The sequence below is a fragment of the Macrosteles quadrilineatus genome, unplaced genomic scaffold, assembly GCF_028750875.1.
Source record: "Macrosteles quadrilineatus isolate MER2022 unplaced genomic scaffold, UCM_ALF_1.0 Scaffold_3__2_contigs__length_128488019, whole genome shotgun sequence".
Classification (NCBI taxonomy): Eukaryota; Metazoa; Arthropoda; class Insecta; order Hemiptera; family Cicadellidae; genus Macrosteles; species Macrosteles quadrilineatus.
This window is the reverse complement of record NW_026542596.1, coordinates 74,601,337-74,618,951: the sequence shown is the minus strand read 5'-3', so window position 1 is coordinate 74,618,951 and position 17,615 is coordinate 74,601,337. Positions and strand designations below refer to the sequence as shown.

General features: G+C 34.3%; 1 protein-coding gene across 5 annotated transcripts in view; it reads right to left on the bottom strand.

The window, feature by feature from the left end:
• Positions 1 to 17,615, bottom strand: part of LOC128988525 (uncharacterized) — a 146,986-nt gene that overhangs the window by 10,423 nt on the left and 118,948 nt on the right. For 3 of the 5 annotated variants that reach the window (XR_008490395.1, XR_008490396.1, XM_054409900.1), the window contains exons 11-18: positions 14,705 to 14,773; positions 8,116 to 8,276; positions 7,329 to 7,359; positions 5,718 to 5,858; positions 4,311 to 4,421; positions 2,574 to 2,692; positions 2,030 to 2,078; positions 1,863 to 1,949 (exon numbers count right to left, since the gene is read on the bottom strand). Coding sequence is in view for 2 of the 5 variants with exons in the window: in XM_054409900.1 (XP_054265875.1) it covers positions 1,863 to 1,949; positions 2,030 to 2,078; positions 2,574 to 2,692; positions 4,311 to 4,421; positions 5,718 to 5,858; positions 7,329 to 7,359; positions 8,116 to 8,276; positions 14,705 to 14,773 (768 nt within the window). In the remaining 3 variants the exon portion in view is untranslated. The remainder of the gene's footprint in view (positions 1 to 1,862; positions 1,950 to 2,029; positions 2,079 to 2,573; positions 2,693 to 4,310; positions 4,422 to 5,717; positions 5,859 to 7,328; positions 7,360 to 8,115; positions 8,277 to 14,704; positions 14,774 to 17,615) is intronic. The other 2 variants (XR_008490397.1, XM_054409901.1) reach the window with 1 other exon arrangement.

Here is a 17,615-nt window from a genome sequence, read left to right as displayed (position 1 = left end):
AAAAAAATCACCACCACCATTTATTTTGAAGTTTGATGGATGTGTAAATAGTGCATACTTAATTAGACATTTCCAACTTATAAATTTTAGAACATTCCTACAGCAAATAAGTGTATAATCAATAAAATATGTATAATATAATATATTTCCTTCAATAAATTTTTTTTGTTTGCAAGTCCAAGGAGACAAAAAGAGTATTATTGTTTACAATCAGTAGAGAAATGTGACATCATCACACATTTATCCTAACAGAGCTAGCGACTTCTTTTAGGATATAGTTCTTCTTTGTAATGTATGTGTTTAAAGTCGTGCATCTCTTAATAATACAGAACCTGAGAAATTACCAGAAACTCTTTTCTGGATGAAATCGCACATAATGATGGTATCTCGCAAATCTGGTACTTAAACCCATTGACGACGGATTTTTTTTATTTATCTACGAGAGCTTGCCCCCGACCAAAAGTATGTATTGTGCTAACTTGTCAATTTTCACTCCAAGCTGTAAATAAAACATGTTATTGCAATGTCTTCTATTTGTTTTGATTTTCTCATTTTTTTTATATTTTTTTCAACCCATAGGCCCATGTAAATTTTTTAAATTTCAAATTCGTTTTTTGTGCTTTTTTTAGCCTAATTTAGTTCATAAAGGGATTCTGCACATCTACATGAAAATATTTTTCATTTGGTACCAACCGCGTGTGATTTGTTCCAGTAGTATGGTCAGGCTATTAAGACAGCTATTAAGTTTTGAAAAAGTTTTTTAGTATATAAGATTAATTTATTATTTTTAGGTGTCCTATTATTTCTATTATAAAATATCTATATCAACACGATATGTCCATTTTTAACCAAAATAAAAGCCATACCAATTTAAAAAGAAGCAATCCTTATTAAACTCACTAATGCCGTCTTCCAACCAAGCTGGACACCGTTTGGTTAAGGTGGCACTCCACTCCAGCAAAGCCACACATTAGTAAGTTCAACATTGATTGCACATGAACAGGATTCGAATCTGCACATGTAGAAAGACCTCAACGCTACACTCGTCTGTGCAACACCTTAGCCAACTGAGCTAACATTTCACCGTCGGCCGAACGGTTGATTGCCAAGCGCACAACACCAGCGCTCGTATGCTAGATTCTATTTATTACTTGAGGGCCAGTGGTTTAGCAGTATGACGATCTCACATCGAAATGCGTCGACGAGCTAGACCCAAGGTGTTATCGTCAATGGGTTTTAAGTAATCTGGCATTTTAGCTAAGATCAAGATCACATAAAATAATTATAAAACAACAACAACGAAACATGACTTAACACTCCCTTGGGCAATAATACTAATGGAAAAATGCTAATTTAAATACGCAATGTTTCATCTTTTCATCTCTTATCCTTTAAAGGGCAACTTTTCACATCCGTCAATGTATTCGCTTACTTGATGACGATCATATTTTGGAATAATTCCATTGCTTGCGAGTTAGACTCATTTTACTTATAGCAATCATTTACAAGTTTAATTTTTGGGTCAAATAATGTTAGATTTTTGCACAACTAATATTTCACTATGAATAAATTGAATTATTATTTAATTTAACCATTTAAGTGTTACCACTCTTCACTATTACTAAAATCACGAGGAACAGTATAGTTGGATGTTACAGGGTAGCAAAGTCATTCTGTCAATCCTCAATCTGAAGCACGTTCAAAATGTTCCTGTTTTATACAACAACTTGGCAAGAATTAGTAGCAGTTACTTTTTGTTACATCTATAAGCTGACATATCAACTAAGCCATGCAGCCGTACCGGCCTACAAGGCGTACAGCGTACTGGGGCTCTACTGCGATAGGGGCGAAGGGAAACTCACCCCGGGTATCGAAGGGCTGCGATTGGGGTCAGGAGATGTCTGTGCGCGAGTTAAGGTCGCAATGCTCGCTCTGCGTTTTGAGTTTTGCTAAAACACCAACACACACTTAGAACAACGGAAATTCACAGTATCACATGTTTGTAAACCAAGTTATGAAAGACACTTACCAGCTTTAAAACTGCATTCGATGGAAGTTTGTTGTCTGAAAGGATTTTCCTGCAACAAAAGTAATAAATGAAACAAAATGTATGATTTAGTAAAAAGTAATATTGATTTTCAAACTTAAACTATTCAAAAACTTTTGTTTCGTCTCAAGTAAGACCTAACTAAACCAAATTTTTATCACTTCAACAAGTATAAAGTACCCCCAGATGAGTAAAGTACAAAGTAAAAATTCAAAAATCAAGTTTCAATTGTACACTTAAGTGGTGTCCAACCCCCCTCGCTCTCATGTAACACGACGCTCACGGTGGAGGAAGAACCTGTGCCCTGTGCGATAGGAATTTCCGCACAGTGCTCGCCGCTCGGGATCTTCCTTGCTGGTCACAAAGTATCTTTCCGGCACAACATAAGCAAGTCCCATAAGCAAGTTTCCTCTAAACCTTACTTCTCTATGAAGTACCCAAACATGATATTTTTCTTTTTTCTTTTCATCATTGACAAAACCAGAACTTTAAGGAAGTCAAAATTAATTTCTTCAATTCTGTTCACCTAGTTTCCTCGTGTTCAGTTCTCTCCTTCTCGTAAGCTTGTTTCAAGTTCTCCACATGCCGCAACACAATGTCTACAGCTTTGGACAACCGGTTCTCTTGTTGAACAGCTCCAAACATCTGCAAACATAGATCAATAAGATATAAAAAGTTGCACAAAATTAAAAACTCCAGCATTTAGCTTATCTAAACAGGGTGTTCATATGTTGTAGTGTGACCACTAGAGACTGTATATTTTTTAAAAAGAATAAAAGCAAGAGGAAGAATGTTATTTTTCTAAATTTCTAAACTTTTGACGGTGGACACGACAACTATACAAGATAGGTATCAAAAAAGGTTATAGAAAAAATCTTTTGTAAATTTAATAAGCTTAAATTTTGTATAGGGAAAAACTTTGCTAGGACTTGTGGTTTCCAAGATTGAAGAAAAATAAATGTTACCATCAATCCCCCTCTCCTCACCCACGTATCAAAAGCTACATGCGGGACTTTTGATATGTTCACCTCCTCACTATACCAAACACAACTAGGAAATCAGAATCAGAAATTGTGCTCCAAACATTTCCCTCTACACCTTTCATTAAGCATTTGTTGCCAGAACTCGAGGAATTCACATGTTTAAATGTGACATTTATATACAGAACAGAAGGAGGGTCTATAAATTTCATTATAAATACTACACTCATTACTTTCCCACACAGTACACCCACTCTAGGAAGGTGTTATACAAAATTATTTACAAAAAAAAGGGGTTTTTGAATTATTTACATGCTGTAGATCATTCTGCCACGTACGTCTGGACAAACCAAGTTACATTGTCGTTCAGCAAAGATAAATCTTAATTTGCAGGACAAAACTATTCAAAACTATGACAAGCAAAAATTAAGCTGGTTAAAATTCCTCCCAATGAATAACAAATTTCATAAGTCGGACAGTTTGACAATACACCCAAGGTGTTGAGATTTGCATCACAATTGCTCGGCATTGTAGGACGGCTACCGTCTGCGGCTTACGGCTTACTGTCAGTAGGCGATATCCATACAAGTGAAGAGAATGAAGACAGGCAGGTGTGAAATCACTTGACCTTATTCCATTCTTGTTTAACTTGCCCTCGTCAGAGTAATAGGCTTAAAGTTTTTATTTTCTGAGCTGGTAATGTGTTTGTTAAAGTTTTTGTGTTGTTTATTAAATGGTAAATCTATAATTTTTTAATTTTACAGGTGATAACAATATGTAAGGGCATTTGTACAAATTTAGGAATCCAATAAGTGGGCTGGATCTTATTAGAAAGTTTGTGGTTTATTTTGTATCTACCAATTAAATATAAAAAGAACTTTTATGGATTTTCCTTATGAATCATTTGTTGTTCAGCTGCGTTCTAAAATTAGCTTTAATCTTGTTAAACTTCATGCCCCATTCTTCCTAAATGTTTTCTCCCCTTACACATAAGGGGCTGAAAAAATATAATTAACTATACAATATAGGCCTACATTCATACTGACTTGCTGTGGAAGAAGCCTTTTTCCATTTTACTTGAAAGTAAAACACTATGTAAACTTTAATGTTAAAGGCTTTTCCCTTCAACTTTAGGCATCCTTATAAGAGGAAAGAAAGACTTTACTTCCACTAATAGTTAGTTCAAAGTTTTCTATTTTTAGATCCTATAATTTATTTTCCTGTTTGAATTAATCTTAGAAATTTCAATTAGGGATGGTTTCAATTTCATTAGGGACACCCACCTCAGCTGAAGTAGATACCCTCGTAGTGGACTTGTGAAGGGCATCCGCCTGCTCACTGACTTTCTCCAATAGTTCGATCTTCTCAGAGTCCGTGCAGAGAGGACTCAACATCTGGGGATGAAAAACAACTCATTAGTAATGGAAATATGAGTAAACCGTACTTATATTAGTGCAAAAGCATAATTTTCAGACCCAACATAGAATAATAAATGGTATCAGAAATTTGACTCATTCTTTCTCCAATCAGCTTGTCAACAACCCTTTTCATTGAGTGGTGAGAGTAACTATGATATTTTATGGGAGAAATCACAAAAGCTGCAATAACTTTTGAAACCTATTTTTTACAGCAATGGGGCTGTATAATTTTGTTTAGATCCAAACGGAATATAGCATACTATGTTTTAATTAAAATTAGTCGGGTCGTTTTTTGAAAAACCCAACTTTTACATTATTTTATGGGATTTTATTTAAAAATTGTCATTAAGAATTAAAATTTTCAAAAATATGGAAAAAAACCCAAAGATACCATGGATTAGTACCCACATACTGAATTTCATCAAAATCGGACCATAGGTGTGATCTGTAGCTTTGTACACATCTGCAAAGGCACACAAACATAAATTGAAATTCAGTAATTAAAAACCTCGTTTAACCAAATAATACATTCTAATTATAAACAATAACTTGTCCCCTAGTTATACAAACAAACAGTAAAGCACTTAAATAAAAGTAACCAAATTTCGTCAACACTAGCGGCTAGTGTACACCGTACATGAACTAGACACGAAAAACGAGCTTCAAATTTACAATGGGATGAGAAGTCTACTTGTGTTGGTTAGTCTATGATATAACCCACCACCCATAACTCAAACTCTAAACATTTGGCAAAAACAATATTTTCTTCATATACTACGTATAGGGGGGGGGGGGAGAAAGTTAAGGAGAAAAACTTCTAGCAAGAAAGCAAATGATAGCAGAACTCCCATTACTTACAGAATATATCGCTTACATTTTTAACGTTACCTGTAACTACCTATGAATTTGCACATAGATGAATTGAATTGACTGTAAATTTTCCGTTCAATCCATTTGAACACCTGACATATTGAGTTTCAGCAATGAATACAAACCCTTTAAGAAGCGTTGAGAAGAGTCAGCCTGGAATTTTGCCGCCGAAATGAACTTCGCACGGCCGCCGCTAGGACCAGCCGCGCTGCTCTATCTCTCTCTAAGCCAATTCATCGTCTCACTCTCTCTCACTCAGTCAGCTGACATGGCACACTCGTGATAGTCTACCTAGCTAGCGGCCACTGGGGGGGACTATCCGAAACTCAAATTTTCCCAGACCGAATTTTGAACAAAGTCATTGCGGTTCTTATAGGTTTTGTATTCATTGGTATAGCTTACCTGTATAGCCAGCTTGAGTTTGGCAAGTTCCGCTGCCATATTCTGTTCCGCTTGGTCCCTCAGTCTTCTTTGCAGCTCCGTTCTTCGCTCCAGTGTTAACTTATCAGTCTTGAAGGCTAACATTAGTGAGGTGAACTTACTCTGAAATCAGACCATCAATTGAATGCAAAACAACTCTTCTAAACAACAAAGGTAGTTAAACGCCGATTATGAATTTGATTACCTATTGTTTGATTAGAGAACTGATAAGACTTTTATTGATCTCAATTGGAGAAAACTGTCAAATAGCAGCAGTGTATTTCCTAACCTGAAAATAAAAAACTGGTATTTACCAGTGTTGAAATGTGCCTTCACTGATATCAAAAATGTTATGTCTGTCGATATCCTTTTTGCTGTTAACTCATTCCTCAGGCACAAGCTTTGCCTATGTGGGAACCACCCTTTTTATGAAAATCGTATGTTATGTATTATTGGTGTATGTATTATTTGATATTTTGAAAAGGAGTGACGTCACAGCACAGCGCCGACCGAACACGTTGACCGGCAGTCTAGACACTACATCCACCCGGTCGTGACGCATCATCCCTAAGCTACCATTTTTATTTGTCTCATAGTCACTGTAAATGTAACTTTTATACATAATGTGTTCGTTCGTTTGCGTGTTTGTGTGTAAATGTACAATATGTGTATCAACGACCTTCTGCTGAAGTAATTTTGACACGTTCTGCTGAAGTCATTTTGACATACACTGGACGTCTGAAGATGACGTCTTCATGAAGTTGAAACTAGTAGTTGCGTGACCTTCCAACTATCGGATTACATAGAAGCAGGTATTTAAACTAATTTATACAAAAAATATAATAAACTGTTAAAATAAGTACTGTAATAAAATCTTAGCTAATACCTAGTTTTGGTTGGGGATTGAATGGAAGCTATTAAAAGCTATGCATCTCTTCATGGTTGCAAATATTGTACTAAAATAAAACTTACCTGATACTGATACTTTTGTTACTGGCTGATATCAGAGTTGTATGCTATGTATGTTAACTAAAGCTTACCTGATTTTCATATTAGTATATTTTAAAAAAATATATTTTCAACTAGAGAGGCGAAAAAATACAAAAATACAACCAAAAATTTATAAATGTGTTAAAAACAATAATGTTTGCTGAAAGAAAACTGTAACAACCTTAAAATAATATGTTAAAACTGTTAAATTCTCAAAACTATGGATTTTTCCAATCATTACACATACCATGTTAATCATAAAACTGTTTACCATGCAATGTTTTATACCAATTCCAATAAAACGATTAAGAACTGTGGACATTGATTGCTGATTACTGTATATTAATTGGGTCTGATCAAATGATCAAATTCCAGCTTAGTCATCATGGTGTTATTCTTACAAAAATTATAATTAGCATTAACTATTTGCTTTGTTACATAATACTTAATTGTATGCAGTTTCACAAAATGGTAATTAAGGCATTGTGCCAAGTAGTATGAAGACTGCTTATTAAGCCTAGAAGTTTTTTTAAGAATTTAATTTCTTATGATTTACGCAATTGTTGAAATATTCTACAAACTACTTATAATTTCAGTTCTTACCTCTATATCAGTTTCTGTACTTTGGTTTTCCCTGAAATAAAATCATTGATGTTAGATATACATTTTTATCTGTTATATTTATAGTTTAAAAAGTTATTATTTCGTTTGACAGAAATTTACCTTAAGTACTTTCATAACAAAAAAATCATAAATTAATAATTGTTGGAGGGTGAGGGGAATAGTTGTTGCTATCAGTATCGAGGATATATTTTAAACACTAACTATTTAATGCTCTAGGAAAAACTTATTATTTCTTGATTTTAACTAGTTACTCTCACAAAATAAACTTAGAGGTCATCGAATAATTATTCTATTAAAAATTGAAGAGTCTAACGGGTGAATTTATTGGGCTTCACTCACCTTAGATCACAGAAAACATACTACTATAAGGTTGTAGTATGTTTTGTTTTCTGTGCTTAGATTTAAGTTTTTCCAGAACTCGTCAGGAATACATAAGAGAGAAAACACAGAAAAAACAAAAAAACCCTAGAAAACAAAGTATGACTTTCACACTCACAAGAAATTTTTCTGATTTTGTTGAAATTCTGATTTTGTTTTCTAGGACGATTGCGTCTTTGTGTATAAAATTGTATTTACCAAGTCCTGGAAAAACAGAAAAGTGAGTTAAGCCCAAAAAATTCACCTCCCAACCGTACAACTGTAGAAAAATCAGGACTGTAATTTAAAACAGAATGAAGAATCTAGGTTTGCAATTAAATTGTGACAGGTTCTCCTTGCTTATATTTTAACTGTGATTACATTCTCATAGCTACTGAAGTATACTCACTCCTTGCTCTGCCTGACCTCGTCCATGAGAGCACCCAGCTGTCGCAGCACAGTGTCAGAGAGGGAAGGGAAGGAGTTAGAGGCAGTCAGAGCACAAACGGACGCCAACCCTCCCGCACCTACGTCTGAGTTGGTCCTCCTCATCATGGAGCCTTCCTGCACCTGCAACAGGTCACATGATGATGACAGTGACAGAATAAACCTTGGCAAAAATAACTGTTGTAAAACTGGATCAATAACATGGGAAGAACCTAGAATCGTGAAGGAAGAAAAGATACAATTTGGGGATGATTTTGAAAATTTGAGAAGTTTGATTTTGGATTTAGGTGTCACAAGTTTCCAGAGTGGATTGTCTACACTCTACAGTACCATGAATCTTGAAGGTAACCTATATTGTAGGAACAATTTGCATCAATATAAATTCTTGTCAACTCAAATTATTGCAAGATCTGTGAGATATGACACAAAGGTCAGACACTCACAGAATTAGTTTGTGTTTAAAATATATCCAATTGTGAAACAAATGTGAAGATAATTTTAATTATTCCTAAATATTGTTGATACAACTTAAAGTATTCCCACTCAAAAGAATTCAATCTTGCTCCCAGTATTCCACCGATACCAAAATAGCAATTAGTACTTCACCAGAGTACTAACTCACTTTAAAACCAATCATAACAGTATCTCCCAAGGTCACCACAGTTATCTTGCAGCAAAGCCTACACCAATAAACTTAATGAAACCAATGAATCGACTACGATAAGAGGTGTTTGTAATTCCAGATGATCAAGATGTAACCATGAGTAGGGGAGGAGACAGGGAAAAGAGAAGGGGGAGAGGTGTCATTAAGCAATCACAAGTTCACTGTCATTACGACAGATTGCAGCCTCATCTATCATCAGCTGCTCCTATATTAGCATCCAATCATTTTTCTTTCAGTCACGACACACCGAGATTGGTTCTTTATTTTCTTCTATAGTTTAATTAGTTCTAGCGAATTTCCCATAGAGGGAATAAGCTATTGCCGTAGGTACCATGGTAAGACCTAATGGACCCGGGACCAATTTACTTTTTCGTTTTGAGGTCCCTAGAGGCCAAAAACACCATCCGTTCAAATTCGTATATATATGTGTGTGTGTGTATCGGTTAGCACAATAACTCGAGCAAAAATTATACAATTTTGATGAAATTCAGTGTAAACCTACATTTATTCAATCGAGTTCGTGAATCAGCATGATCAGACCATGGGAACAGGGGCTTATGGGGGGTTTTATGGGATAAAAATGGGGGTTTTCCATTTTTTGACCCTAAAATAAAAAATTGCAATTTCTTTTCAAACCATTTTGTAGAGCTTAAGAAAACAAATAATTTATAGTATATTGAAGCGTTATTATCCGCCTAATGGTTACGGAGAAAATTCCAAAAAATTGTAAATTTAAAATTCCCATGTTATACTTATGGAGAAAATGAAAACTGTTGTATAGTTTACTTGTTTATGTTGATAAAATTTGGCAAATTTATTTATTTCATCCTATACTATTGACATATGGTAAAAAAACACTTTTTACCTTTCCTGTAGCAGCAAACCTAGGCACTTGTTAAATCTAATGTTATTTAAATTATTAAGAAAAAAATCTGTCTTATTTATGGAAATATTTTAGTAAAGGTGTCATCAAGAAAAGTTTTAATTCACTTTTTGTGCAGGTTTGCGGCGGGGGTATTTTTTAAAATTAGTTTTATTTTTTGGAGAATTTATTTGGTATAAATACCATTTTCCATCTATTGGGAATAGAAGTAAGGTAAAGAGAAAACTTGCTTATTGGACAACCTTGCGCTTACAGCTCTAGTATGTTGTGGCGGGAATAAAGGTGTGCCAAGCAAGGAAGAGCCTGAGCGCGAGTACTGTGCGGGAATTCCTATCACACAGGGCACAAGGGTCTTCCACCACCGTGAGTGTTGTAGTACATGATGGAGAGTGGGATGGTGTTGGATTTGTCCTAGACACCTTCGGCTAGACACCACTCAAATGTACCATTGAAATATTGAATGTTATCTCTGTACCTTACTCTGTGTTTGAAACTATGATTTTGGGTCTAATGAAAATACCCACTTACTTTTAAGTAGCAAGTGCTTGATGTATAGCGTTTACGATAATAGAATTAACTAACCTAATAGTTGGAGCTATAACTACCCCTGCAAAACTCTGTAAAAAGCAGCATCAGTAGTTATGTTGTAATCTGTCTCCAAACCTTTTTTTATTTAAAATAAAAAAATTTCTGAAGAAACTTTAAGAGTAAACAAATATTTGGGAGTTGAATCAGACAACAGTTTTTCATTTGTTGTAACCAGCATGTAACCAGCATGTAATAAGCAAAACATGGTAAAATACAAAGATTTTTAAACATATTTAAGATGATTGATTTAAAGGAACCTAATACACAAGCTTGTTGCCAAACATTTCATTTCTATCTTTACTGAACTAAGGTGCCATATATCAACCGAGCCAACTATACTACATTTCAATTAACAACTATATTAAACACTGAAACCATAAAATGTAGCTTAGTAAATATTTGAAGATTAAGGAAAATACAGAGTGAGTAATGAGGAATGGTCGAACGAATAACTCTGTTAGGATCATCCATCAAAACACAATAATCAATGATAGCTTATTCCTATATGGGAAATTCGCTAAAATGAAAGCCCCTTTTTCAAACCTGGCCAAATAATAACATAGCATTTCACTCTTACCTTATATGAAAACATTTCAAACACAAAGTAAAAACCATCTGTGTAACAGCCATTAAAATAGTAAACCACCACAAAGTAATATCACTTGAGAACGTTATTTTCTAGACAAAAGCAACTTCACTAACCTCTTTTAAAAGCCATTGTGATCCATTTGGTGAACAACTCTTAAGGGAAGTGGGTAAATTGTTTTACATTCAACATAACTTTCACTATTAAGTTCAATGTGACATGGAGTGTTGCTGTGAGTCAAGGGAATTGATAAGGCTTATCACATTGGCAGCACAACTGTGTCTCTCTCACTCTCACTGATACATCTGTCTCTCTCACACTCACTGATACATCTATCTCACTGTCACAGACTTCTTTGTGAATACATCTGTGTAATCCGATAAAACATTCTGACATATTGTGTTGCTGTGAGTCAAGGGAGTTGATAAGGCTTATCACGTTGGCAGCACAACTATGCCTCTCTCACTCTCACTGATACATCTGTCTCTCTCACACTCACTGATTCATCTATCTCGCTGTCACAGACTTCTTTGTGAATACATCTGTGTAATCATAAAACATTCTGACATATTGTGTTGCTGTGAGTCAAGGGAGTTGATAAGGCTTATCACTTGGCAGCACAACTGTGCCTCTCTCACTCTCACTGATACATCCATCTCGCTGTCACAGACTTCTTTGTGAATACATCTGTGTAGTCTGATAAACCATTCTGACATGGAGTGTTGCTGTGAGTCAAGGGAGTTGATAAGGCTTATCACGTTGGCAGCACAATTATGCCTGTCTCACTCTCACTGATAAATCTATATCTCTCACTCTCTCACTAATCACTTATACATCTCTCACTGTCACAGACTTCTTTGTGAATACATCTGTGTAATCTGATAAAACATTCTGTTTGACACCTTCTGATATCCATATTCTCTTGTTTCATCTAATCACTCGTGTATTTACATTATGCATTTAAATCAGTGTTATGAGAGAGTTAAAGTCAGTGTAAACTTATGCAATCTATGTAATGTTCAAAATTGTAATATACATCAAAACAATAAATCACAGAGCTTTTGAGTTGAGTTTAAAATTAGAGCATCAGTAATGTTGAGTTTAGAGTATTGACAGAACTACACCTTCCATCCCCATTTTAAAGTTGTCTGAAGTTTTCAAGTTTTTAAATCAAAATGGTTGTAGTTAAGGTGAGCCAAAGACATAATTAAGCTGAATTGAATTATTAATTTCTGTCCAATATGCATACTTGTTAACCAAGTAAAACTGATGATAATTGCTATTTATACTGTGTTGTGTGATATCGGTTTGGTGTTACAGGTAACTTTGTGCAATGTTTAAGAAGTCTATAATAGTTGATTTATTTTGTACTGAAATCACACCTGGAAAAATAATTTCACACCTTTCTTTGCATAAAACTAATGATTTACATTTGATGTATTATTCTACATTTCATATACTCTTTGAGTTTGCGAATACACACCATGTTGAGTTTTATTCACAATAAATTCCCAATTAGACTAAACCTCGTAGACAAAGATACAACAATGCATATCAGCTGATCAGCCATAAGTGAAGAGAACTGGAACACCTAATTGTAAGCTAGTTTGGTCCATAAACTGTATCTCACAGCTCTAATAACTTGGGTTGCATAAAAAAACTCTGTATTTCTTACAAATGAAAATATTTTACATATTTTCTTCTAATGTTTATGAGTGCCCCCCCCCCCACATATTGATGACCTACAGACAGGTTTTCCCAGGCTGGTTATATCACTAGGGGAACATTCAGGTCATGGTCAACTACATGAGAGGTTCTGATCATTTATTGTCTCATGCCCAACAATTGATCATTAATTTAATTGACTTTGGATGACAATTAAACTGTTCATCCTACTGACAAATAAGTTTATTTAATTTTTATGTGTGTTTCATGTGAATTTAAGTTTGTGTGTGCTCAAGTGGACCAAAATGTTTTTCTTTTACTTTAGAAGATTTACAGAGTACACATAAAAATACCTGAAGACAAGTGATACTTAAAAAGTGTATCGTTTCAATTGATAAGTAGTTTTAAAACTGAGTCACGAACTTCAAGTAGTGAAATAATGAGTCACGAATAAGAATAAGAATAAGAATCCATTTATTGTCATTTGTCAATTTACATTGCTATAGACAACGTCAAAGAAATACATTAAAGTGCAGTATAAAAGGAGATGAGTACAATGTACTTGTCAGGCTAACAGATAAAACATCACAATTAACAATTAGCAACAAATCAATATAAACTATGAAAATTAACAATAAATAAATTACAACTATTCACCAAAGCATCACTGGTATGGATCAAAGCTCAATAATATTAAGTTAAAATCTATATGCTATAAAGACTCATCAAGAGAATAAAACGCTTTATTTATAAATAATAGATCAAAATAAACTTTACACATGTAATGAAAATATACAAATTGTCTTCAGCTGGTCTATCAGCATAAATCAACAAGGGAGTGTGTTTTTATAGACTAAACATACTATACTCTTTGATTTATCATGCTATGGAGCAATTAACTAAAGGTGATTTTTAGATTAATTTCCTACAACTTTTTAGTGGCCGATTTGTAGTTTTCTAACTCTTTTATAACTAAACCAAGTTAAAAAAAAATTGATAGAACCAACTTTAGTACAACTATTTATTTTTCACAAAACTTTGTCCTCTAGTATAATCAAAGAATAACTTCTTGATTAGCATTGTACGTGTTATTTAATTACCTGAAAAATACAGAAATATATACGTCTAATAACACTTGCAATAATATATTTACACTTATACTGTTGACTTACAAGATGGTAAATACATGTAAAAGTTGGTAAGTGGTGATCGATTTTGATTGGACACTCCAATCATCATCAGACCCAGTAGGCTTGTAAGTCAACAGTATAAGTGTAAATATATTATTGCAAGTGTTATTAGACGTATATATTTCATATAATCAAAGAGAAAAGCACAAAGTGGAAGCCCCTACACTAAAATTAAATGAGAAATATTATTTAGTCGATTCACTGTCAGTGCTTCATATTTTACAATGTACTTCTCAGTAGGCTAGCTCAAGTCAGCAAAGTCAATGGTTTAATCTTCATTACCTTTTTTCATACATTTTTAATATCTTAAATCCATGTGCAAAAGGTTTGATTGCTTCGTAAAGTAGTAATTAAATGAAATAGGAAAACTTATAAAATGATAATAATACTCGGTGTAAATTTCCCATTTGGCAAATCTAAAAAAAAAACTGTTCATTAACTTCAATTATAACCCAGATATGAAGTTATAATCCAGATATGAAAACTGACCCAAGTTAAAATCATCAAACGTTTTTAGAAATATAACTATTTTAAATTTGAAATAACAGTTCAAATCTTAGATATCTTAGATCTCTTTTGGATTGTAAGTTTCTAGTTTTCAAATTTTCATTATTTTAGCTCAACAAAAAATTGCCAAACCAAACAGAGCTAGTATATTTTTAACTGAACAAGTTTTCCAATCGGTTAATCCCGCTCGCAAATGATTGTTGTTTATTTGCAGTTTAAGCCAAAGTGAAAGCATTCAATAATTACTGCTGATGGCTTCAGCTGATTGCCAATTAAGTACGAAGATTAATTGATCATAATGAGTGAGGCATGCAGATAATTGAATGGTAAATCGATAGAAACATGTTTTTTGTATGAGATTATGTTTCCTCGCAAAATCACTGTATTTAACTAAGGATAATGAAGTATTTAATAAAATTGGATGTAAAACTTTTTAAATATAATGTAAAATTATAAAATATAGTTTACCTCAGGCTGTTTCATGTCTGAGTTGTCTGGAGATGCTATGGTAGAATCATGGTTCTGGGTTTCTGAGACCTATAAAAAAAAACAAAGATTTAGACTTACTTCAGAAACCAATGGTTACACGTTGGTCCGCTGTTTTATAGGTGTAACTAGTCTATTATTAAACTTGGTACAAACATATTACAATGAGTTTGCGAACCAACATGATCATACCATGGGAACAGGGTTTTACGTGGCAAAAATTGGGTTTTCTAATTTTTGACTCTCTAATAGGGCAGAACTTACCTAAGGGCAGACGGGGCGAGCACCCCGGTGCCCCAGGCCCAAGGGGTCCCTCTCACACAGTAGTTTTTCTTAAAAACTTAATAAGATTAATTAGAAGCTTACTGAATGGCCTCTCTCGTTTTGCATAGTTGAAAACTGCATTCGCTGGGAACTATGATGGATACCGGACGTTTCCGCGATCGCAACAAATCATCACGGCAGTTGCCACGCTCAATGGAAAACATTGTGAATTTTGCCGCAATTGAATTATGATCACAGATTTATATGGCAGCGTTCGCAAGGAATTGTCACGGGTATTGACTATTGAGATAATCATGGATGTTGCCACCTTCAGGTAAGACACTTAGACACTTACAACGTTACTGCATTTCTGGTGTTCTGTAGAGTTACTAGACAGAAATACAGAGTTAAGTTACTTTAAAATCTGAACTACCAGAAAAATAAGCCTAAAAAACACAAGCTACACCTATATATATATATATATATATATTTGTTTTTTTGTCCTAGGACGCTTAGGCACGAGCCCGGAATTGGTTTTCACATTACTTCAGAATAGACCTAGGGGTTGCGGCATTATCACATAGATAAAATCCATTGGTGATTTGGCGGGATTTGAACCCAGGACCTCTGGAACCGAAGTCCCGCACTCTAAACACTAGACCAGCTCGCTTCCCAGCTACACCTATTACATTTAACACACTCCTTAATGACGAATCAAAATCTGAAATAAGGACAGCCACTAACCACGCCCTCTGTTTTACACTCAAAATTGACTCGATTAAGATGAATGAGTTGTAGTGACAATTAATTTGAATAATAATGAGCCGAGGTAGAATGCCCAGACTACAGGACCAGAAATACCAGTCCTCCTGTGCTGTGGCCCACATCTACCAGATCTGGGGGTGAGATATGTCACTGATATATGAAAAAGGTGAGATTAATTTTTGACCATTTGTCAAGTAAGGAATTTCAAAAAGAAAGCAGCAATTAATTAAGGTGATAAGATTAGAATTTTTGATTGTTCAATACCAATATTTATCATGAAAACTGGGACTTGCTATAAGACTTCCAAAGCAAAATCTTTGCTCAACTCCAAAGGTCCTACCTATAATTATTTTACAAATCGATGAGATTATTTTGAAAACTCTTGATAGGTACCTAGTTACTTTGGTATTTTTGGAACTTACGTAAAATTTACCAGCAATTTAGGGCAATATTTAGCCAGTTTTTGTTTTGCTATGCCGAAATTTATCGTCACAACCTAGTGATGAAAATTTCAAATCATGTTAAAAAGTTAAATCTGAAACAAAATCATTTTTTAAATGAGTACCTAACTACTAGTTAAGTTTAAACATCTTTGCCACCAAGACTCATATTCGAATATATAATAGGTTACGTATCTTGTTCCGTCTTCAGTCTTAACTTGTCTATGGATGACTAGTTTCGGGTACAAAGACCCATTATCAAATCCTTATTTAGAACATCATATTGAATATGGTCAAATATCCGACGTGAGTCTTCATCAATATATACATGCAGGTCGACGACACATTAAGTTTACACATTTAAAAAACAAAAGTTACAAATACATTTACGATAGACCGGCCACATTGAATACGGGACAAACCGACCAACTGTGTGTGGCCAACCATCAATGTGGCCGGCCTATCGTAAATGTATTTGTAACTTTTGTTTTTTAAATGTGTAAACTTAATGTGTCGTCGACCTGCATGTATATATTGATGAAGACTCACGTCGGATATTTGACCATATTCAATATGATGTTCTAAATAAGGATTTGATAATGGGTCTTTGTACCCGAAACTAGTCATCCATAGACAAGTTAAGACTGAAGACGGAACAAGGTACGTAACCTATTATATACTAGTTAAGCACAGTACTACTAGATTAAATAAGTACTAGTTATGCACAACTCTTTATAAATACAATTGTAATTTGATTCTGGTTAGCTGAGTATACATGTAAAACTACTAGTGGAATCAAACAAATCACAAAACAGTTGACAATATGCAACAATGAACGCCAATCGATAATAGAAATCAGTAACTCATCGACCAATTTTAAAGTAATAAAAAATGCACAGCTGATTTCCTTGACTCCTGCTGATTCTTTGTATACACTATAAACTAAAAGACCTACATAAGGCCTCCGAAATAAATTGAAAACAGCTGTTTTCACTGCAGTATAAATAAAATGATATTTTTAATAAGTTAACAAAAACAGCTGAATACTTTAAAATCACTATTGTCAAGTTTGGAAAAAAGTGTCCTCTCAGCAAGGGACCATGAAAGGCAAGATTGACTCATTACCATCTGATCTTGCCACCAGAGTCGCTACTGGTCGATAATTGACAACAGACAACCAATCAATCAATCAGCTGTCTTCTGTTACGGAGAGAATATGATCATTAAGGCACAGCACAACCAGGTGACAACTCTAGTTAGGTTTGTTAGGCTATTAAGGTTATGTCTGGTGTCAAGACAAGCATTGAGGTTATTCAAGTCACTTCATTTGTGACAGTGCAATTAACTACGACATACTAGCTTTAGCTATAAATCACATACAATCATTGAGTTTTTAACTACTGCCGTTGATTTTTATTTTTAAG